General features: G+C 47.1%; 1 protein-coding gene across 3 annotated transcripts in view; it reads left to right on the top strand.

Annotated features, from left to right (window-relative positions):
* The window catches only part of DMTF1 (cyclin D binding myb like transcription factor 1), a 482,730-nt gene that overhangs the window by 111,580 nt on the left and 347,427 nt on the right, over positions 1-23,723 (top strand). For all 3 annotated transcript variants that reach the window (XM_086919720.1, XM_086919718.1, XM_086919723.1), the window contains one exon: positions 12,886-13,000. In XM_086919720.1, the coding sequence (XP_086775846.1) occupies positions 12,886-13,000 (115 nt within the window). The remainder of the gene's footprint in view (positions 1-12,885; positions 13,001-23,723) is intronic.

Raw genomic sequence — 23,723 nt, 5'->3', positions numbered from 1 at the left:
GTACTGCTCTGATTAACAATATTGTTATAAAAAATGGAAAGCCACATTCCGAATAGTTTTTTCCGGTCACAATTTGGCTCTAGAGATAATTGGTCTGCATTTACCACCCTTGTCTCCCAACAGCGATATGCCCATTTACCTCTGGGGTATAAAAATAGCCCCAGCGTTTTTGCTGCTTGAGTTGTCTGTTCTCCATGAGTTTGACCCTGATGCTTTGTACTGTGTTAATGACATATACTTGACAGATGAATTAAAATCTCAGTTAGTTAGTGGATCGCATAATTTTGTGTTTGCTGACCTTGGTTACAAGTTAAGCTTTTTCAAAATCTCACATTGCTTTCCTAAGTGTTCTTTTCCTTGGTTATAAATTAACCTCAAATGGTATGTGCTTAGTACCTCACTGTGACCAGCTGGAGTTCTGTTGCAGTAATCCCCCCACTTTTTGCCAGACTACTGATGCACATTCCACTTGATGTGACCGGGGTCCCTGCCAATCTGGTTCCCAGGGCCTGTGTTCTTTCCCCCAAAACTGTACCCAAACCCAATTGGCATCTCTGGCCACAGGTCAGCCCCTGGTAAATGGTACCTCAGGGCACTGTTACCAGGGAAGACCTCTAAGGGTTGCATCACTTATTGTGCCACCCTTAGGGGCCCTGTACCTTTACACACAAACTGCCATTGCAGGCTGCGTCTTTTGGTGTAAAACAAAGTGAAGAGTCGACATGACACTCATCCCGGTGTGCCTACAACCCATTGCCCTGGCATAGATCAGTCACCCCTCTAGCTGGGTGCTCTATACCAGTGGTGAGGGTACAGGTGCATGAGCCCTGTACCCCTACAATGTCTAAGTCCATTCTTAGATATTGTAAATGCAGTGCTGCCAGTAAGAGTATATGGTGCTGGGAGTATGTCATTACGAACTCCACAGCACCATATGGCTACTGAAAACTGAAAAGTTTGGTATCAAACTTCTCAGCACATTAAACCCACACTGATGCCAGTGTGTGATTTAATGAAAAATCTTAGAGATGCCCCCTGAAAAGCGAGCAGCCTCTGGTGGGTTCCCTGACTGGTACACACCAGCCTGCCACCAAGAGGCATGTTTCTGGACCCCTAGGGTGGGAGCCTTCGCTCCCTGAGCCCAGAAACAAAGCCTCTCCTGGGCGGAGGTGTTCATACCTCCCCAGACCAAGGACAGCCATCGGTGGCAGGGAAACTTCAAAGGCCTGGCAACCTTTGTAATGTGACCCCCAGCTTTCCTGCTGTCAGGAGCAGGCCCCCTTCCTGTCTCCCCTCCTTTTCGGCTGGAAAGATTACCCATCCCAGAAGGTGTGCCCACCACTACCAACCCCACCCCACTGGTGGGGGAGGCGAGGTGAATCCCACTCTTCAGTGCCCGCCATCTTGCAGATGGCAGGCACTCCCCAATCAGGATTAGGGATTGTACTCACTCCCCCATGTGGGGTGAGCACACCAAGGGTGTAGTCACCCTAAAGTCAGTAGCCATTGGCTACTGACCTCGAGACCCCTAAAATGCTCCCTAAATACAGTATTTAGGGGCCAGCCCTAAACCAAGAAGACAGATTCCCGCACCCTACGGAGGAGAAGGACAAAAGAAGACGCCTAGCAGGGGAGACTGCAGAGAGGGATTGACTTGGCCCCAGCGCTACCGGCCCATCTGCAGTTTCCTGCGCCAAAAGTCGCCTTGTTGTGCAGCTGGCGACCCCCAGGACACCTGAGAGGACTGACTGCCTTCAACAAAGGATAAAGAAACCAGACGCCGGGAACCGCCACCGCACCAGTCGCCTACGGCCCGAGTTCGAGTGGCCCACAGCTCCCAGCGAGGTCCCACAGCGCTCCAAAGTCAGAGTCTGCCGTGGGTTGACCCCTCCAGGACTCCCCGACTTTGCCTGCAGCCTCTGCACGCCTCTTAACCCAGAACCATGGCGAGATAAGACACCCGGACCCAGCTCAGCTCAATCTTGTGATTTGGCTCCTGAGGTCCTAGAATTCGGTTACCTTAACCTTCCTCCTGACTGCATGAACGTCATAAAAGAATCTAGACGTCAACCACTAGAGCATGCTATGCAGCCAAGTGGAAACGTTAATATCAATCCCTTAGATGTGTCTATTAAACACATCATAGGCTACTTATTACACCTCCAAAGATGTAACTTACCCTACATGTTTATTAGACTGCATCTTGCTGCCATAGCAGCATATCTACAAAATAGACAGCATCTATCTCTTTTCAGAGTACCTGCTATAAAAGCCTTTATGGAAGACCTTAAAAGAATAATTCCTCCCAGAGCACCACCTTCACTGGTGTGGAATTTAAACATTGTTCTCACACGGCTAATGGGACCTCCCTTCAAACCTTTACATAACATGGAAGGTTGCGTTCCTAGTAGCTATTACTTCTCTACGGAGAGTTAGTGAACTACAAGCACTAACTATTCAAGAACCTTTCCTGCAAATGCATCATAATAAGGTCGTTCTCCGTACTAATCCTAAATTCCTTCCTAAAGTCATATCTCCCTTCCACCTCAATCAATCTGTGGACCTGCCCATTTTTTTCTCGCAGCCACAAACAGTCGCAGAAAAAGCTCTTCATACCTTAGATGTAAAAAGAGCGTTACTATACTATATTGAGAGAACACAATCCTTTCGTAAGACCAAACAACTTTTCATGTCTTTCTCGCCACCACTCAAAGGCAACCCTATATAAAAATCTGGGATTTCCAGATTGATTGTCAAATGTATACAAATTTGCTACCACAAAGCTAAACTTACATTATCTGTTCCTCCTAAAGCCCACTCTACAAGAAAGATAAGGGCTTCAATTGCATTTTTAGGGAACATGCCCTTAGATCTCATCTGCAAAGCAGCTACATGGTCTACACCGCACGCATTCACAAAGCACTATTGTGTAGATGTGCAAACTAAACAACAAGCTACTTTAGGCCAGGCTGTACTCAAAACACTATTTCAAACTACTGCAACAGATACTGGTGGTCGCCGCTAAGAGGGGGTACTGCTGTATAATCTATGCAACAGTGTGTAATCTGCAGCTCATATGCCTCAAACGGAAAATGCTACTTACCAGTATGCATCTGTTCTTGGCATGTAGAGCTGCAGAGTTGCACATGCCCACCCGCCTCCCCGGCTACCTTTATCTGTTCCAGTATTATCTTCATTAGATACAGCTTACATGGACATCCTTCCTTTTCTTGCAAAGCTCCATTTCCCTAATGGCGAAAAACAATCTGAGGATGGAGCCGATGCCCATGCGCAATGTGATCCAAAGGAGGAGTCCCCTATCTCCTGACTTCTAAAGAACTTTTCAGGACAAAAACAAGTGCAAACATCAGGGCCCAACACTAGATGGAATCTATGCACAGTGTGTACTCTGCAGCACTACATGCCAAGAACAGATGCATACTGGTAAGTAGCATTTTCCTTTCCAATGGAAGCTATCTCGTGCTTAATAATCAGGATTGTTGCGGTATATGGGCGGGAGTCCTGTATATTGTGTCAGTTTCCCAGTTAGTCATTTGTTGCAACAACATCCTCTTTTCCCCTCCACACAGAGTGGTAGGTAGCTCAATTTTGTCCTTCCATTCCGACTTTGAAAGCAGATTTCATCAAGCTAAACAGACTCAAAGCATTATTTTTTCAACAAGAAGTGGCTCTTACATCTTCCCACGAGACCTTCGAATTGCAGGTGGCCGGAACTACCTCTAAAAAAACCCAAAAAACCTGCTGTATCGTAGTGGTTGCCCGTTCTGCGCCCGAACCGGACCTTGCATCACTCCAGCACTACAATGAGCGCATGTTTCAACTCTTTGGCATAGTTCTATTAGAGGCTTTGAATTTGGATTGGTGTCTAACATTCTGCTGTGCTTTCTCAACCTGTATTTCAGTACATGTAGTGCCCCTTTCAATGGGCACTGGACATATGCCTGACTCTACAGACACCCGCTGCCTTGGATCTCAAACTGCTTTTGAGCCCATAAGTTGCCCATTATCTGGACTGTTCCTTGCGTTTGCTACCGCTACAAAATCTGAGTCTGGAGCAAATGGCCAACAGGAGTTCTTGTGCATCGCCACAGCGATTGCTATATCAAAGTTTTTTTTTTTCTTTCATATCTTCTTTATTTTCTGACAAAAACATACACCACGGGACCATTAGAGACACAGCGTTAAGCCTACAACCCTATCCAGGGCTGGCCGCGTGCTTGGATACCATATGTATTTCGCTAGGAGTCTATGTGGAGGGCTAAGTGATACACAGCATTAAGCCTACAACCACAAGGGGCCGGCTGCGTTCTATAGTGCAGAGTGTGGCATATTCCGGTCCTGTGGGGAGGGTAGACCCCCAGTATCCACCTTCATAACAAACCGGCAACGAGCCCAAACTCAACAGTCGGCCCAACAGGGCTCAGGAACCCACAGAGTAGTGGAGAGAAGAGACAGAAAGATAGGCGAAAAGAAATGAGCAAAGAGAGAAGAGGAGGGAAATCAGAGGGAGAGCAAGAGTAATGCGCGCAGGGGATAGGGGGGCAGGACATTCAGGCCAACTCAACGTCGGCAGCGATGGGGTCGCAATGCAGAAGGGCAGCTATGGAAGCAGTCTGGTCGGGTCCGGAGAGATAACAGCATCTTTAAAAAGGCACAGCGTTCTTAATGTAGTGGGTATGTTCAACAGTACAGAGGAATTTGATTAAAGGTTGCCAAACAGCCTTAAAGCGTGTATCGCGTGCCTGCGGCCGCGCTGTGAAGAGCTCCATCGTGGCAACATGCCTTAAACGCACAAACCAGGCTGCAATTGGAGGAGCCTCGGGTTTTTTCCAATACAAGGCTATAAGCTGCTTAGCTGCTCCTAACATTTGAAGCGCCAAAGTCCAATCGCTCCTGGTAAGCGCCTTTAGGCCAGCAGGTTTAATGCCTAGTAAGATTGCGCTCGTGGCTTCAGGCAAAGGGAAATCCAGCACCTCCCTGATGTGGTTAAGGACCTCTTTCCAGAATAGAGTCAGCAACGGGCATGCCCACCAGATGCTTTTTAGAGTACAATAGTTTAAATAAATATTTCAAACTTCCTTCGTGTCTCTTTCATATCTTATTGTGGAAGAGTACGAGTGTGTGAGCGAAAGGTAGTGTCACAGCGATTACTGAGAGGGTCGGTGTGTTGTGTTCTGGGGTGTCAATTCACTTGTTCCTTTTGGTATGAGTAGGAGGGCAAGTGAGACATTATAGCTAGTCGAACTCTGGTTCATGGTACTGAGGTGGTATGGAGACTCCGTTCCTAACTACTGATGTTCTAAGGTCCTAAGCATAGTTCTATTCCTAAGCAGAATCCCTGCAACAGTCTTTGCCATAATTCTTATAAGGGTTAATACCGATCTAGTGGTGAATTGAAAAAAGATGACGTTTCCTTAGTTAGTTTAGTGCTATTGGATAAGGATTTGCCTCATCCCTTTTGTCTGGAAGAAATATCCACTGTCTCTGTCTCGTCATAGTTATCTACAGTCACAAGCTGTATTTAATTAAAATATTAAACTGTTTTTGTAAGGGTAGATTTAGTAAAACTGTGTTCCTCAGGAATTCAAGCATAAGGTATAATCACCTCACAGTTTCTGTGAACTTCTACAATGGCTGATGGAAAAGGAGAGGAGTAATGACTGCTTCTAACCACCAACAGTGAAAAATGCATTTAGTCTATGGTGAATTCACAATTTTCTTTTTTTAATGGTACGCACAACTTTCAACACCAAGTAGCCCTGGTCCAGACACCACCACATATGTAATCAGGCAGTTACCACAGCATGACAAACACTCTTGTGACTCCTATCATTCCTTTTGATGGAAGAAAACACTTAGGTACCATAGGGGGATGCTCTGGGCACTACAATTGAAAGAATACGGCGGAAACAACCATATACGACCTCATCCTTATCATTGATTTTGGTTTTTGGCCCATTGACTTTTTCCATCTTTTCACTTTGACATGTGCTGATTGTTTGGATATTACTGAATATCCGTCATGATATTTCTTTGTGAAAAGTTCTGTACATAGTTATCTGTGCCCCTGGAAATTTATTTTGTGGTTCGTTATTGAATTATGTGGTTTGTCGCCCTTATTTTGGAGATGTTCTTTATTTAGGTTTGAATGACTGGATCCCTTAGGATCAGGACGAATGTGACTGTGTGAATGTGGAATATATGTTGTATGTTTGCTTGAGTGTTTGAATGAACATGGTGTGGGGAATTGTAATTTTCTGTATCAACCTAACTATATATATATGAATATTGATTAAAGATTATATTTATGGATTTATATAAAAAAAATGCTGTACCTTGATTGTTTCCTATAGGGAGGGAGACTTTAGCCTTGGTGACTTTATTAGCACCTTACTGATTTAATTGGGGTGGAGACATTTTTGTGTTTTACTGTTGATGCTCTGGGTGCGTCACAAAATGCAGTGCCAGGAATTGCCAGATACCTCCACCCAGCCCTACCCTCCAGACGTCTTTGGACCTAAAGACCTCCTTTAGCCAGAGGGAAAGCAGGCAGATAAATCTGGCACCAAGCCCTTGAGGGGGTTTAATCCTTGTAACTAACTCCTTCAGATGCCTTTGACGTCCCATAGTAGGTTATGGAGGCATCTGCATCCTAAGCCCTCCGGATCAAAAACACTAACAGACCCCTCAGGTGAGACAAAAGGGTCGGTCACCAACTCGTTTTAAGAAGCATCCCTTGACTGAGACCGAGTACACTCCTGCGGAAGGTCGGTATTGGGCACCCTCCTCGACGCCAAGCAAGCCACCATTCAAGGGTGTTCTGCTATGCCAACTGTAAATGCCTACTCGACACAGAGTGCCCAACCTCAGAGCTGATGTCGACTCAGAAAGCAGAGTTACAGATGGCTTTGAAGCAGAGTCCTGAGGCCCCCTTGATACCAAGATCAGATACCACAGATGCATCCGTCATCCTTCTATAACCCAAGACCCTCTACACCAGGCAGAAGAAAATCTTAACACCCACTTTCACATCCCCACAAAGCATTGGGTAGCTTTTGAGAAGGAGCGGCCCTTTGAGCCGCCTACACCTGCTCGCCCAAAAGGGTTAGAGAAAGGGCTGAAAGTTTACTATCTATTTTACCGATTTCGAGGTTCTCTCCACCAGAACCTCTTTCTCCCCAGGTAGACGACCACTGTCCTCACACTCCTCGCAGGAAACTGCGGGCTCCTTATCAGATCCCAACAGTCCATATTCCCTACAAGACCCATATTAAGAGCCCTTATAACCTGGGGATGTGGACATCTCCTAGGAGGACAGGAGCATCAGCCATCCATACAATCAAGACCTAGTGGACGGAAAGCCTCTCCACCTGACAACACCACTGCTTACCATGAGGTGATATTAACCACAGTGTAAACATGCATGTTGCACAGGACAAGGATGATTTCCTATTGGAAACAGAGAGGATAATATAATGCTTCCATATGCTGTAGGGTGTGTCAAGGGCAGCTGTGGATAACTTTACGAAGCCGGTAGGGGCGAAAGTTGCATGTAAACTGGCTTTGGTGCTGGTAAAGGGAATGCGCTTGCGCTGCTGGCAAGCTTGTGGCAGTAGGGCCTGCTACCCAGTGGCACATTGACAACTCCGTAGGCCACCTCTCACACTGACAGACATTAGGAGGAAATGACTGAGTTTATCACACTTCTCTCTGAGGCCCACAGGAAAACGGGGCAGGTCAAGATTATTAACAACATGAACCTTAGTTGCTGTCTGGACATGCTAGAGTCTGCTGCCCGAAGCATTAGTATAAGCATTCTGGTACACTGGCACACATTGTTCCGGATCTCCAGGTTCCAGCTGGAAGAGCAACATAACCTCCTTCATGTGCCTTTTGATGTGAGGATCTCTTCCACCCCAAGGTTGATGAGATGCTCGAAAAAATCAGAGGGACATGACATTGCAAAGTCCCTGGGTGCCCTCTGGTCTCTAGCTCCAGATCCCCTTTTTGGGTTTCGCCTGCCGAAGGCTGCGCTCTGCGCAGCTTTTCGGCGCAGGCGAAATCCATTTATTACAATAAGGACTTCAAGAACGTCCCCCGGCTCCCATTGGCTAGCTCCATAAATGGAGGCTAGCCATTTAGTGACGGATCTGTCCGTCAAGGCCGGACCAGATTCGGGGGTGTTCCCGAGAATTTTTCTCTTTTGGCCGCGTCATGCGGTGGTGGGCGGGGCTTTTTTTTTTTTGGGCTCGTCGAGGTTTGTTTGGGCCATTTGGCGGCCGACTGCCGGCCGAGGAAGTCCAGGTGAGTGGTTCCTTTCCTGTCCCCCCTCCCGCTGTCCGTTCCTTTCCCGCCCCCCTCCCGCTGTCTGTGTCCACGTTCCTGCCCGCCCCCCTCCCCCCCGTCCGTATGCCCGTTCCCATTTGTAAATGCTTGTTTATTTACTTTGTGAATAGCGCTGGTGATACGTAGGGTAAGGTCGTGCTTTTTTAATGACTTCCTGAAGGGTGTTGTTTCGTATGGAGGGTTGAGCCAGTGCCTTTTCTGTTACGTTCTGAAGGGGGCTGGTGGTTACAGAGGGTAGCGGAGGTGTTTTTCAGTTACTTTCTGAGGAGCACTGATGATACACAGGGTAGAGACATTGTTTTTGTACTTGGATTAAATCTGTGTCTTTTGGTTGAAATGTCATTTCACGTGAAACACTGATAATTCTCAGAGAAGTCACTGCATCGTCTCAATTTAAATGAGACATATGCACTTCGCCGTCAGCACCATGAATTATGTCTGTTCCCCATTGCACCACGACAACTGGGTATTTCTGACTTTTGGAAAGGCAGACGGGTTTAGCTATTACGTTCCTATGAGACACCGTGGCGCGGGGCTTAGCAGTTCAGATAACTTTTTGAGGCTCATGAGGGTTCGAATACGGCCTAGGACCCATCTCAAAATATAAATAATTAGACCGCTGTTTTTTAAAATATTTTCTTAGTGTGTGTTCTAAATATTGATCACATGAATTTCGCTATAATATTATTGCGGTGAGGCTTGTCACAGTTCACGCTACCACATTCCGTGTTACATGCGCGGTCACGATTGGTTAATGTTTTTGTAACACAGCCTGGGAAACCTCTCCCGGTCGTACAAGAAATCGAAGATAGCACTGCTATCCTTGCAGGCTTGGATCCCACAGCAGCCCCATAGCTGCAGATCTTAAAGGCTCTCTCCGTGAACAGCAGTGATATTCCTCCTGATCCCAGACAGCACACATATCTCTCTAGATCTCATGGGCTCTCGCAGTTAATGGCATTGGTGTGCTCACAGGGTCTCATCACAGCCAGCAACCTCACACCAACATATCTTACAGGCTCCTAACAGTAGTAGATCCATCTTTCCTGCTCTTACAGGCTATAACTAAATACAACTGTGATATCCCTCCGGGTCTCACAGGCTCTTGAAATAGCAATGAAATCACTCCAGTCCTTACAGGATCTCACTACAGACAGCAGAGCTACCGTCTCTACTCTTACAGGCTCTCTCACTGTGGAGCCCAAACACTATCCCTCCAGATCATACAGCAGTCAAAGCGCACCAACTCTTACAGGCTTCCACCATCGCTAATAGCGCTGTCCTTTCTGCTCGTACAGGCTATCTCACTGTAGGCAACAGTGCTAGCTCTCCCGATCTTACAGGCTATCTGTGTGTGTGGGGGGGGGGCTCTGTGTGTGTGTGTGTGGGGGGGGGGGGTTTATGTGTGTTTGGGGCTCTGAGGTTTGTTTGGGTCACTCCCAGGCCGACCCGCCGCAGGAAGAAGTCCAGGTGAGTGCTTTTTTTCTTGCCTTCTGCCTTTTTCTACCCATTCCCGCCCCCCCTCCCGCTGTCCGTGTCCCCGTTCCTTCCCGCCCCACCCCCCTGCTGTCCGTGTGCCTGTTCCCATTTGTAAATGCTTGTTTATTTACTTTCTGAATAGCGCTGGTGATACTTAGGGTAAGGTCGTGTTTTTTTAATGACTTCCTGAAGTGTGTTGTTTCGTTTGGAGGGTTGAGCCAGTGCCTTTTCTGTTACGTCCTGAAGGGGGCTGGTGGTTACAGAGGGTAGCGGAGGTGTTTTTCAGTTACTTTCTGAGGAGCACTGATGATACACAGGGTAGAGACATTGTTTTGTACTTGGATTAAATCCGTGTCTTTTGGTTGAAATGTCATTTCACGTGAAACACTGATAATTATCAGAGAAGTCACTGCATCGTCTCAATTTAAATAAGAGATATGCACTTCGCCGTCAGCACCATGAATTATGTCTGTTCCCCATTGCACCACAACAACTGGGTATTTCAGCCTTTTGGAAAGGCAGACGGGTTTAGCCATTACGTTCCTATGAGACACCGTGGCGCGGGGCTTAGCAGTTGAAATTACTATTGAGGCTCATGAGGGTTCGAATACGGCCTAGGACCCATCTCAAAATATAAATAATTAGACCGCTGTTTTTAAAAATATTTTCTTAGTGTGTGTTCTAAATATTGATCACATGAATTTAGCTATAATATTGTTGCGGTGAGGCTTGTCACTGTTCATGCTACCACATTCCGTGTTACATGCGCGGTCACGATTGGTTAATGTTTTTGTAACACAGCCTGGGAAACCTCTCCCGGTCGTACAAGAAATCGAAGATAGCACTGCCAACCTTACAGGCTCGGATCCCACAGCAGCCCCATAGCTGCAGATCTTAAAGGCTCTCTCCGTGAACAGCAGTGATATTCCTCCTGATCCCAGACAGCACACATATCTCTCTAGATCTCATGGGCTCTCGCAGTTAATGGCATTGGTGTGCTCACAGGGTCTCTTCACAGCCAGCAACCTCACACCAACAGATCTTACAGGCTCCTAACAGTAGTAGATCCATCTTTCCTGCTCTTACAGGCTATAACCAAATACAACCGTGATATCCCTCCGGGTCTCACAGGCTCTTGAAATAGCAGTGAAATCACTCCAGTCCTTACAGGCTCTCACTACAGATAGCAGAGCTACTGTCTTTGCTCTTACAGGCTCTCTCACTGTGGAGAAAAAACACTATCCCTCCAGATCATACAGCAGTCAAAGCGCACCGACTCTTACAGGCTTCCACCATCGCTAATAGCGCTGTCCTTTCTGCTCGTACAGGCTATCTCACTGTAGGCAACCGTGCTAGCTCTCCCGATCTTACAGGCTATCTGTGTGTGGGGGGGGGGCTCTGTGTGTGTGTGGGGGGGGGGAGGTTCTGTGTGTGAGGGGCTCTGTGTGTGTGGGGTGGCTCTGTGTGTGTCTCTCTGTGGGTGTGTGTGTGCAAATGCAATAGGTCTCGCATTTGCGAGAGATTAAGCTATTGACATTGTAAATGGCAATGCCATTTATTTATCTGTTTTCAAAATCAACACATAAATACACATTTTGTCATTTACAGTGCCAATAGCTCTAACTTTGGCAAAGGCGAAACCGTTGCATTGTAAATGCTTGTTAGAGAAGAGGGCCCAAAGTTGCAGAACTAAGGGCCATATGTACTAAGCACTGATCACAAAATACTGGTCGTATTTTTGTGACCTGCGATGTATTTTGCAAACTGACCTCTGTACTACTAGGTTGATTCATGAAAATTCTCAATCGTAGTGGGTTGCAATTTGACTTACCTCATGAATATTTATGAGGTAGGTCACAAATTGTGACAGACTACGATTCACAGCCATCACAGCGATGGTGGCCTGCTGGGTTCAGCAGACCATCATGTCGGTGTTTGCTTTTAAATAAAGCAGTAATTTTCTTTTTTGAATGTAGCCGGTTTTCCTTAAATGAAAACTGTATTTGTTTAAAACAAAAAATGTTTGTTTCAAGCGTATGCAGTGATCCATTCCTGCATTTACAGTCAATCACAAGGGTTTGAAAATCCCTGGTTTGGGAATGGGAATAATACATCAGGCCTTTAATTCACAGCTGAAAAGTTCTCACACATCACTGTACTTCCACTGAGAGCTTCCTTAATTCATACTGCCTTATGCCGTATGCCTTAATTCATACTACAAAGTGTATGTTGTCGTATGAATTCAGGCATATTTTGAGAAGTTGTGTACTCTCAACACACTGAGATGGCTCCTGCTACTGGGATAATAGGTGCTAATGTTATACTGCTCGAGGTACTCACTTTATCAATATTAGTAGGATGAAGATATGAATCTGTCATGCTAGTATTCAAACATGTGAAATCCGGTTACGCACAGATTCTTAGAGTGTTTTATGAACTGACTGAACTATGTTTTTGGCTGCAGTATAACTGCTTGTATGAATTGTTAATGGTCTTTTTTTCTGCTAGTTCCTTTTCCAAAGAGTTCATAACTTGTGTCTCTGGGCCTTAGTTAGTGTTTCTGTTTAATGTTTATTTCCATGAGATAATAAAGAAACAAGTACATTATTTCTTTTATGTTTTTCTTTGAGTAAAGTAGTTTTGTCGATTTGCAGAGCATGACACAACATCTAAGCCATCAGTCTTGCACAAGTGCTTGGAAGGTATTGGACTCCGTAAAAGACTTGTTTAGTTTTATAGAGCAACTGTGTATTGAGGTGTTAGTAGAAAAGCTGCATGTAAACCTCATTGCATCTCTTGTAAGGAAGGACTGCCAGATGTGCATGCTAGTCTTCCTTCATTATACTTGTATTCCTGACCGAATAACCAGATCGGTCGAACAGCAAACCTGCAACAAATGTGTATTTTCTTTTCTCTAAAAACTGCACACCGCTGGCAGAGTAATAGTTTTGTTGTTTGAACCCAAATTTCTGTTTGCTGATTAAATACCCACATAAAAACAAAACTATCAGCTAACCTCTGTTTTTTCATTCTTTCAAGTATCTTCAGAATGAACAACTGGACAACCTTTCTCCTACAGCAAATGAAGACGTGACCCCTGTCAGCCAGGCCTGGTTTACAACAAGAGAAGATAAGGATTCTCTTACTGATAAAGGTAGCGTCTTTCATTATAGATGTTTGTTACTTACTAGGAACAATGAGCCTAATGGTGTTTGTGCCCGAAATCAACGCTTCACCATGTCTTACGTTTCCTTGTGCAACCTTTGTTGCATCTTGTGCTCTCTTGAAAAGCTGCGGTGTTCAGTACCCATCTGGAATCTACTCTGAGTCCCAAGCATTCTACTCTGTGGGGAGCTAATGTGAAAACGTTTTAGAAGTTCTGTGGGTTCAAGCAGTCTTGAGTTCCTCTTGGAGTTAATTTCTCCAAGTCGGTTTCCATTGTACATTAATACAATGCTGAGAATGAGCATATGTCCGAAGTCGGAACTTGATAATCTTCTTCAGAAGATTAGCGTACCTCATTCATGATCAAGGGAAATTACTTACTCGCCTACTTACTTATGCCTATTACCCCTTCAGGGGTATAGGCCATCAACCAGGACTCTCCAGGCATCTATGTCCTGGGCTTTTCTTTCAATCTGATTCCAGATATGAGGAAGTGCCCCTTTAGCATGTTTAGCTCCCACTTTCTGCCTGGTTTTGATGTGGTTTCAGCTGTAGTGCACATGGCTCCCTGCCATCTAGGTCCCTTGTGCCAGTGCTACTACCCTAAAAACATATTCCCAATTAGTACTTCGACCCCCTTTAAGTCCCTAGTAAGTGGCACCCTGGGTACCTAGGTCATGGGAGCTGAAGAGGCACCCCTGGGAAACCCCCTCACTTGGACCATGCCACTGCCCTTGCAACTTGCATTCCCCTGTGAAAGAGCAAACAACAAAGTCGACATGGCACCCTGCCTGGGTGCCATGCCAGGCAGTACTGCCTGAAGGTATAGGTATATCATCCTTCTATCAGGCCTCACAGCCCTTAGGCAGGGTGCACTATACCACAGGCGAGGGCCCTACAATAATGGGGCCCATTCCTTAATATTGTAAGTGCCAGTGAATCCATAGAGAGTACATGGGCTGGGAACTCGACAACCTGAGTTCCACAGCACCATGAGGGCTTCATTAAACACAGGAGTGTTTGGTACCAAACTACTCCTCTCAATAAATATACACTGATGTCAGATTGTGATTTATTGTACCAAGCTTTCAGAGGGCACCTCAGAGGTGCCCCCTGAAAACCTACCAACCCTGGTGTGGTCTCTGACCAGATGTAGGTAGCCAGCCACCACCAGACATATTTCTGGACCCCTGGGTAGAGAGCCTCAGCTCTCAGGATGGGCCAGTGCTCAAAGGGGAAGCTTCAAAGGCCTGCCGCCTTTGTAATCTGACCCCCAGCTCTGCTGCTAGCAGCCGATGCCAGCCCCTGGTTTACACCAGCACTTTGGGCGGGAAAACCCGCAGGAAAACTCAGGAGAGTAGGAGGTGTGCCTACCTCTTCCAAATTCACCCCTAAGGTGGGGAGGCGAGGTGAAACGCATCTTTCAGTCCCCGCCATCTTGAAGAATGGGAGACCTCTCAAATCAGGGTTAGGTCTGTGCCCCCCTCGCACAGGAGGGTGGCATAATAGAGGGTATAGTCAAACCCAGGTAAGGTGCCTATTGACCCTACCTGCTACTTCCCTAAACCTAAAACTCCCCATAATCTAGTATTTGAGTGGCTCCCCCAGACCTAGAAACTAGATTTGCGATGAACGAAGAAGAAAGAGAACATCCCTGCAGAGAAGACTTAAGACAATGACCCCAGCCCTACTGGTCTGTCTCGAGCTTCTGCGACCTGTCTTGCAGACAGCGACTTATAAAACCCTAGGAGGACTGCTGCCTTCGACAAAGACTCCAATCTGCTATGGAAAGCGGACCTGTCCAGAAGAAACCTACTGCAAGGATTCCAGATCCAGGTGGATCCGCGTCTTCTGCCCACTCTGAACCTGATGCCCACAGCTAGAGTCTGAGTTGATCACCTATGCAGTGAAGTCTCCCCTGAGATCCCGACCTCGAGTCAAGCTTTGGCTGACCTCTGCTAATCGCCACAGCAATACCTGCAATGTGAATCTAGAGGCTCTTCCTGATCGCAACCGGCAAGAAGACTCAGATGTCGAAAGGCACCCCTGCACCCGAAGCCCCTGGGCCTTAGCTGAATCGATGGTCCCCTACAATCCCCAACATCTCTACTTAGCTCTGTTGCTGTTGGACTCCCTACTGCAGCATCCGGTGCCACGCCTGCAGCCTGTTTGCCAAAAGAAGAAACCCCATTGGAATGCATTGGGCACCCGACGCAGATTTTGCACCCTGTCGCCCTTGTGCCACTTTGGTGCTGTATGTTGGGTGCTGCTTTGTTACCATCCATGCTTGTGCTAACCCCCAAAGCTTGGCCCCCTGCAACCGATCTACTAACCTGCAAGCCGTGTGGCTCCAGGCACTCCCAGTCTCCATTGAAAAGCATTCTCTCCCACACTACCACCAATGGATCGCTTTGAGTTTTACACTTTTCGGGAACCCCTGATCAGTATAACCACCAAGTGCCAATACCATATACATAGCCAGCTTCCTACACCAGGTGTCACACATCTCCTTGCAGTCAGCCTTGAGGCCTCAATGCCAGGTGTTTTTTGGCCTTCCTCTTTCCCTTATCCCTTGATGGTTCCAGCTTGGGGTGTGACTTATCAAGCCCAGCGTCTTTTCAGGACTTCTTCATGAGCAGGAAGGTGGCAGATTTGCTTCCATAGATTGTTGTTGCTGATGGTTTTTGGCATGCTGATTTGGAAGATTTGTTCTTCTCAGACCGATATCAATGAATGTCTGGACTTTGGTAATGGTTGTCACTGTTGTCTTCCAAGTTTCTGCTCATACGGAGGGATAGATTACACCAGGTATACTGCCAGCTGACAAAGACTTGCCAATCAACTGCAGCAGACCAACTAAGGAAGAAATTCGGCAAACCATCAAACATCTGGGAAATGGCAAGGCAGCATGACCTGACATTTCTTGCCAAGGCACTGAAGGCAGACATTGAAACATCGGTAGACATGCTCTACCCCATGTTTGGAAGGATCTGGGAAGAGGAAAGGGTGCCATCAAACTGGAACGAGGTATATCTCATCAAGATGCCAAAGAAAGGTGACCTGAGTAACTGTGCAAACTACAGAAGGCTAACTCTTCTATCAACCCCAGTCAGTGTTCAACAGAGTCATATTGAACAGAATGAAGGAACAAGTTGATGCTCATTTGCAATTCGGCTTCCGCAAAGATAGATCCTGCACAGAGCAGATTGCAACACTGTGCATTGTCATTGAGCAGTTGATGGAATATACCTCCCACCTCTGTTAACTTCATTGACTATGAGAAGACATTCAATAGCGTTGACATAGAGACCCTTTGGTAAGTCCTCTGCCACTAAGGTGTACCAGATACATTTGTAAGAGTCATCGGGCATTACAAGGGAATGACATGAGCAAGGGTATACTACTATTTGTAGGAAAATGCCCCTTTTTTGTCATGGTCACCCTCAATTTTTGCTCCCCAATACTGATGTTTTCGACTGGAAGTGCATTGAAAGCCTGCTAACCAGTCTCCAGTTCAAATGTTCTTTTCCTAATAATAGGGTAAAATATACAAATGTTATATAATTAGCATACACTGTGGCACCCCTGTAAGTTCCTGGTAAACGGTACTCTGGTTCCTTGAGCAGGGAACCACAGAAGGTCCATAAGGGCTGCATCATTTCTTATGCCACCCAGAGGGACACCCATACAAATTACATGTAAACTGATATCACAGGCTGCATGACATTGCACAAACCATGGAGAAAGCACAATACCTTGTGTGCCATGCCAACGTCATTGTATAGGACAGGGTGCTTTATATCCTATGTGAGGACATACCTTCATGGGCAGATATGGCTCTGTGAGTGATGTCTAGGTCGATTGCTAGATATTGCAAGTGAACAAGGGGGCCATCTTAAGTTATGTACTAGGCACTGGTAAAATATGAGTTAACCAGCTACATAATGGCTTCACTAAGATCCATGGGGTTTGGTATACAACCCCTTGATTTAATAAATCTTTACTGATTCCAGTATACGATTTATTATACCCTGCGGCCAGTGTGCCCAATTAGAGGTGCTACCTCAAAACCTACTAGCCTCTAGTGTGCTGACTGACTGGTGTAGTCCAACCTGCCAGCAAAGACTGGTTGCTGACCCCCTGCAGGTGAGAACCCCATCTCTCTGAGGTCATAAACATACACGCTCCTAAGGAAGGTTCACACCTCCTCCAGCAGGATGGCTAGAGATTTAGCATATCTATGACCGTGACTTCAAAGTCCCTGCTGCCTTTGATATGTGACCCGGCTTCCTGGGAGATGTCACCCACAGCCTTGAGGCCCATTTGGCACCAGGACAGGTGGGAAATTATATCTATAGGGAGGCGTGGTGCACTACCAGGGCAGTCATTCCCCTAAGGTGGGGTCCCTTCTATGACCCAAGAAAGAAGGATTCCACCATCTTGTTTTTGGTGGAATTAGGAACTCTGGGACAGGGTTATGCCCAATCCCCACAGGAAGAGGTCATATAGGGATGTAGTGACCCCAAGGGTAAGTAGCCCATTGGCTACTACTCTTCAGTCCCCTAATCACCACTAAATCTAGTATTTAGGGGAGCCCATGGCACCAGAGAAGCCGATTCGACTGGCTCAAGAAGGACACCACAGAGCTGCAAAAAGCAAGAACTGAGGACCAGCACCGACTTGGAGGCAACCCTGCCGACCTGCCTGCTTTCCCCGATAGTTTTAACAGAGACGACTCGTCCTGCAGCTTTTCAGCCTCTAAAAGCCTGGGAAGGCTACCAGCACTTTGCAGAACAGCCAGCATCTCCCCTGGAGTAGGGGAGCTACTTCCCAGCATCCTGTAGGCACCGAAACACAAGCTTCAGTTTGCGGAACTGCTGACCCCTGCCTCACTGACGCAGCAGCCACCCAGGAGGAGGTGCTCCATGCTCAGACCCCTTGCAGAAGCCAAGACTTGTTGGTGGTCCAATCCAGACATCGAACCCACAGAGACTGACAAGCTGATGAGGGACGTCTGCACCGCCGAAACCATCATGCAGAGTGTTTATGCCGTCCTGTTTCCCTATATCCAGGTCGTTACCTGAAACAAGTGCCTCTGACCACTGCAACTCAACAACTCAAAGCATCGCTGCACCCGAGCTCCACAGCCCGAGTTCAAGTGTACTGACTGTGTCTCTAGCACCCAGAGATTACTAAGCACTGAGCTCACCTCTGAGTTCTGCCAGACTGTTTCCCAAGTCCCTGACTGCAGTTTCTTTCTGCAGGCTCACGGAAACCAAGTGCCTCTTACTGTCGCAACCCACTGGACCAAAAACCACTGCACACTAGCCCCACAGCCCAAGTCAAGGACAACCGAATGCACCCTGGCTCAGAGACCCTAAAGTCCCAAGCACAGCCCCAGTCTCCACTTGCAGGTTTTTTTTTTTACCAGTACTGTTTCCCATTAACTTCAATGGGCCGCCTGAAACCAAAAAGCACCTCTGCACCCGGTTGCCCCAGAGCCGACTGAGGTCACTTGTTGGTGCTGCTTTGGACCCTAGCCCTTACTTACCTTAAGTCCTGAAGAACAGTCCTGTAAGTCATTGAAATGTGGTCCTATGCAGTGTATGTTTTCCCGATAAGTTAACATTACTGCAAAAAAGAGCATTAACTATTTAGACGCGATTTAAACGCTAAAAACCTATCTTAAAAAGTACTTACCTGATCATGAAGATCTTGGTGCCTAAAATAATATAAAAATCTATGTTCTTTCTATAAATTGGTGTTGGATTAATTTGTGTGTGTTCGATTCATTGGCTGTGTGTACAACAAATGCTCAACACTCCCCTTTGATTACCCATAGCTGCTCAACCACACTACCACAAAAAAGAGCACTTGGGATTTTTGTAGAAAGCCTGGTCAACCAGTAAGGGTTACCTGGAATTTCTAAACAGTGTACTTCATTTAAGTGCACTATATATGGAGCTAGCTTCCTACATTGGTGGCTCAGCGGTGGGATACAAGACTGCATTTGCTGGAATCACTCTGTCGGTAGGTGATAGGACAGAGGAATCCTCAGTTGACTTTAGTTCAAAAGATTTTTTTCCCCAAAAGTTGTCAATTCTTTTTTTTTTTCTTTTTCCCCCCTCCCAAAGTTTTATCTAGAACTGTCGAGGCCTTGTGTCAAGTCTCCCAGCCCAACTGTATTAGAAATGTAAAAAGTCTTTGGGGCACTAGAGGGCGGACTTTCAAAAGGGCCGCACACTAGTGAGGCTCCTGCATTGCGGTATGCATATGCAAAATAATCCTCCACCTGGCACACGATTCACCGGTGAAAAGTGAGTGGTCGGTGTAGCAGATACTGAGAAGCACCAGCCGGTACCTTCAAATCCTGGCGCTGTTGATGGAATAGCCCGGCTTGAGCGATCCGAGAAGAGAGTCCTGGGAAAGAGCCGCGGCTGATCCAGCAAGTGACGGAGGTCGACGAGAGAACGAGGCGGCATAGGGACGCTAGCTGGAGAGCTGCCCGCCACCTCAGAAGGGTTCGACACCGAGCCTGAGAGAGGTACAGGGACCGGCGGGGAAAGAAAGAAACTGAGCAGAAAACCGCGCTACGGGCCAACCTGGAGTGCTTTGCCTAACACCTGTGAGGCTGTGGTGAATATCTGCCCCGCCCATCCACCTGGACAACGCAGAGGGTAGAGCAGGCCCTAAAAAGGCATGCTGGGCAGTGGACATCCAAGGCCCGTAGCAGAGAGCAGCGGGAAGCCCAAAAAAGTATGCAACAATCGTTCTCTTGTGGCGGGCCTTGAAGCGCTAGTCGGCAGAAAGCCAGAAGGGAATCCCAGTGCATGGCATTAAAAGGAGAAGGGTGACCGGACACTAGGGGAAAAGAGGAATAACCATAAAAAATTAAATTAAGGGGAAAAAGGCCCCACACAAGTTATGCGCACATATAGCAAAAGTGGGAGCCTGACCACTCAGACCTGCCCTGCTGATAGGCGAGTACCGGGAGAACTCAGAAAGTGAAAGGCCTAGCCGTGCGTTGTGGATGCTGATTAGATGCCTATGGCTGGACTGGAAGGCCTGATGAATTTGCACTACACATGCCACCACTCAGGGTGAATCCCTGGAGCGTGAGGCGTGAGAAATGCAGCGCACAGAGATGAGTGCTAGGTGGACAAGATGGGCAAGGCTGATGGAAAGCAGACAAAGCTACCTTTTGAACCTTGAAAATTGGCCGGGGGACAGGGACAGGAAAATCACCAAACTACTACGGCGGACCATGAACCAAACGCACAGCTAGAAGACGAAGATGACATAAAAACATTGCTGAAGATGATGAAGCGTAGCCTAACCTCGATCGAATCCAAAATTGATAGCATGTGTACATGCATAGACTTCATTACCCAAAAGCTACAAAAGCAGGATGGTAGGCTATGAGAAGCGGAGCACAGGATCTCGAAACTAGAAGATAATACCGTCAGCAGCAGCGAACAGATGAAGGAAATGGATCGGCTACTGAAACTGATAGCAGCCAAGAATGAGGACTTGAAGGAATAACATTTGCATCTTGGACATTCTGGAATCCGCCAACACCGGAAAGATGGAGGACTATATGGAACACTTTCTGGTCACCAGCTTTGGAAAAGAAACATTCTCCCCGCTGATGGTAGTGGAGCGATCCCATAACACTGGCGGCCCATCAACCTCCTGGTGCACCCCCCCTAGGCCCATAGTGGCCAAACTTCTGAAGTATCTGGATCGGGACTTGGCTCTGCACAAGGCCTGGGAATACCAGACACTACTTTTGAAGGGTATAACATTGCTCTGTTCCCTGACTTCACACTGGCGGTCCAAAAGGCCAGTAAAACATTTCTCCCGGCCAAGAAGAAGTTGCAGAAGGCCAATGTAACTTAAGCCATGCTCTATCACGCATGGCTACCAATTGCACATCAAGGCAGACACCATCTATGCATGACGCCTCAGCTTGAAATGAAATTCATCAAGAAATTAAGAAGAAGCCCCTGAAGGGCAGTACACTCTCAAACGGAAGATAGCAGTGCATCTCCGTCGAGGGCTGGCGCGTAACAGGCTTGAAAGGTGCACGAAGACATGCTTGCGGCTCGCCCAGGCCTGATCCTCACTCTATAGTATCTTTCGCAGATATCTCAAGGCTACCTGGAGGAGCGGCACGTAAAGAATTGCAACAAAACAAAAAATATCCGACGAGACAATGACACACGATGGGGCCCAGGAAGAAAGTACTGCCCTCAGACTAATTTACTCAACAGGAAAGAACTAGACTTCCCGGTCACCCTCTCTCCCTGCAGATCCAGACAAAGGAGATCCTGTTCGAGCAGTATATATAGATGTAAAGGGGATCTGCACTAAGCTCGGGGCAATGGGAGGGTTGAACGTTACTTGGACCAACCAACATTTCCGGGGGAATCGGAGGGGGGGAGGAGGGGTTTGGGGGTTTAGTTCACGGCAATTTGGGGAAGCCGGTGTGAGGGGGAGGGGAACAGCAGAGGGCATGGGGATCAAAAAGAACAATAAAGCAGGCTGCAAAATCACACTTAAGCCACATCAGCAATCCCTGGGAGGAAATTGTAACACCACCCTTATAACAGCCTCATTCAAATGGAGGGTAGTGGAGGGCAAATGGTCCTGAGTTTCCTAATGTGGATCGTTCGGAGACTGGGGGACCCGAGAAAGAGAAGACCTCTCTTGGCATATTTAGATAGGCATAAGGTAAATATAGCCATGTTGCAGGAAATGCACACAGCACCCGCAGCCAATCCCACATTTGCTGCACGCTGGGCATCACATAGATATTTCTCTGCCTACTCCTCTTTCTCCAGAGGAACGGCCATCCTGGTAAGAAAAACACCCCTTATGTAGCGAAGGGGGCCATAAGTGACCCCGGGGGCAGGTACTGCATGGCGCGGGGGAGGCTGGCATCACACTCAGTTGTTATGGTGAACCCCTCAAGATTTGTATCCTGGTGACTTCCCCTGCAATCACTACATGATCCCCCTGCAATCACTACATGATCTCCCATTCAGAGTCGAGCTGGGGCAGGAACTGGAGGATTTTTTCAAGCGAAATATGGACACTGTACCCACACTAGCTTTAAAGGTGACAATACAGCTTTATGAATAGCCAAGATAGGAGGCATACTGAAAAACATCAGACGCACACTGGGGACTCTAGAGAAAAAATTACGGGAAGTGGAGGAAGAGCTTAACTCAATAGAGGAAAAGGCAACCGGAGCCAAAATTAGGGATACACTTACTGATTATCAAATGCAGCAGAGAGGGAAAGCCTTTTCCGCGGAAAGTATCAGAGAGCCAGACAATATGGAGAGGGTGAAAGACTAGGGAAAGCATTGGCAGAATTGACATGCAAACCCCGATTCTCCAACTGCATCATGGAAATCTGCAATGAGGAGGGGAACCTCCAAAATGGTACGAAGGGGATAATGCAGACTTTCTGTACACATTACTCCTTGCTGTACTCCACTCTGAGAACGTGCTTACTAGAGGCAAACCCTTACCTGGAAGCAGTCGAGCTGGGGTGGCTAAGCAAAGCGCCACAGGAATTCCTTGCAGCGGAGTTTGAAGAAGATTAAATCAGAACCGCCATCACGCAGCTGGGGGCAGGCAAAGCGCCTGGATCTATAAGACATACATTGATATATTGGCTGCTTTCCTGAAGCGAGGTAATGAAGAAGCACTTGAATTAGGAACCCTACCGCAAAGTATGTGGGAGGCCCTCATCTCCCTTCCAAAGTTAGGAAAGCCCACTGAAAATACAGAGTCGTAGAGGCTCCTGTCCCTAATCAATTGTGATGTCAAAATACTGGACAAATTGCCTGCGAATTGACTCAGCCTGCTTATGGACTGGCTGAGTATGGCTGTATCCTGCTGGCTTCAACCCAGGCAGAGCCACATCATTTTTAATGTGCATACATTGTTTTTAATAATCCAGGACATAGATCCAGATCTCAGCGCCGTGGTGGTGTTTCTGGGTGCCACCAAGGCTTTTGACTCTTAGGAATGGGACTACTTACTGACAGTCCTAAGGCGTATGAGGATTCCCCCTGCGATTCTGCGCATGGATGTGGCTCCTATATCACAGAGCAAGTGCAAAACTCCTCATAAATGGGATGCAATCTCCTGCATTCATAACCCGCGGCACTATGCAGGGTTGCCCACTGTCCCCTCTTCTATTAACCCTGGCTGTGGAACCACTAGCTGCTATGCTACGACCGCATCACTGGGACTGTGCATTAAGATACCTGTTGAGGCATGTTTTAGTGTCATTCTATGCAGATTACATCTCGTTATACCAGTTTAAACAAGATACTCCAGGAATGTATTAGATTCGGAGAGCTCTCAGGAATAACAAATAATAGGGAGAAAAGCCAGATCTTTCCTCTCACTCCCAACACACCCCTGTGATGACGGATTACCCATTGACCTGGTGTGAGTCGGAATTTAAATATCTGTTAATAATCATTACCAGAAACAGAGAGAGCCTGCTGAGAGCTAACTACGAGAGGGCATTGGAAAATCTGACGGAGTCCATTACTCGATGGATCACAGTGCCGCTGTGACTGGCAGGACGCATAGCAGTAATGAAAATGGTAATTCTGCCCCGCCTGTTGTACCTTTTCTTGAACATCCCATACAACCCTGGGCGACACTTCAAGAGTCTGAGAAGCCAAA

This window comes from Lissotriton vulgaris, chromosome 1_1 (assembly GCF_964263255.1).
Source record: "Lissotriton vulgaris chromosome 1_1, aLisVul1.2, whole genome shotgun sequence".
NCBI classification, from domain to species: Eukaryota; Metazoa; Chordata; class Amphibia; order Caudata; family Salamandridae; genus Lissotriton; species Lissotriton vulgaris.
Note: the sequence above shows the minus strand (reverse complement) of the source record. Positions and strands in the feature narration are given on the sequence as shown.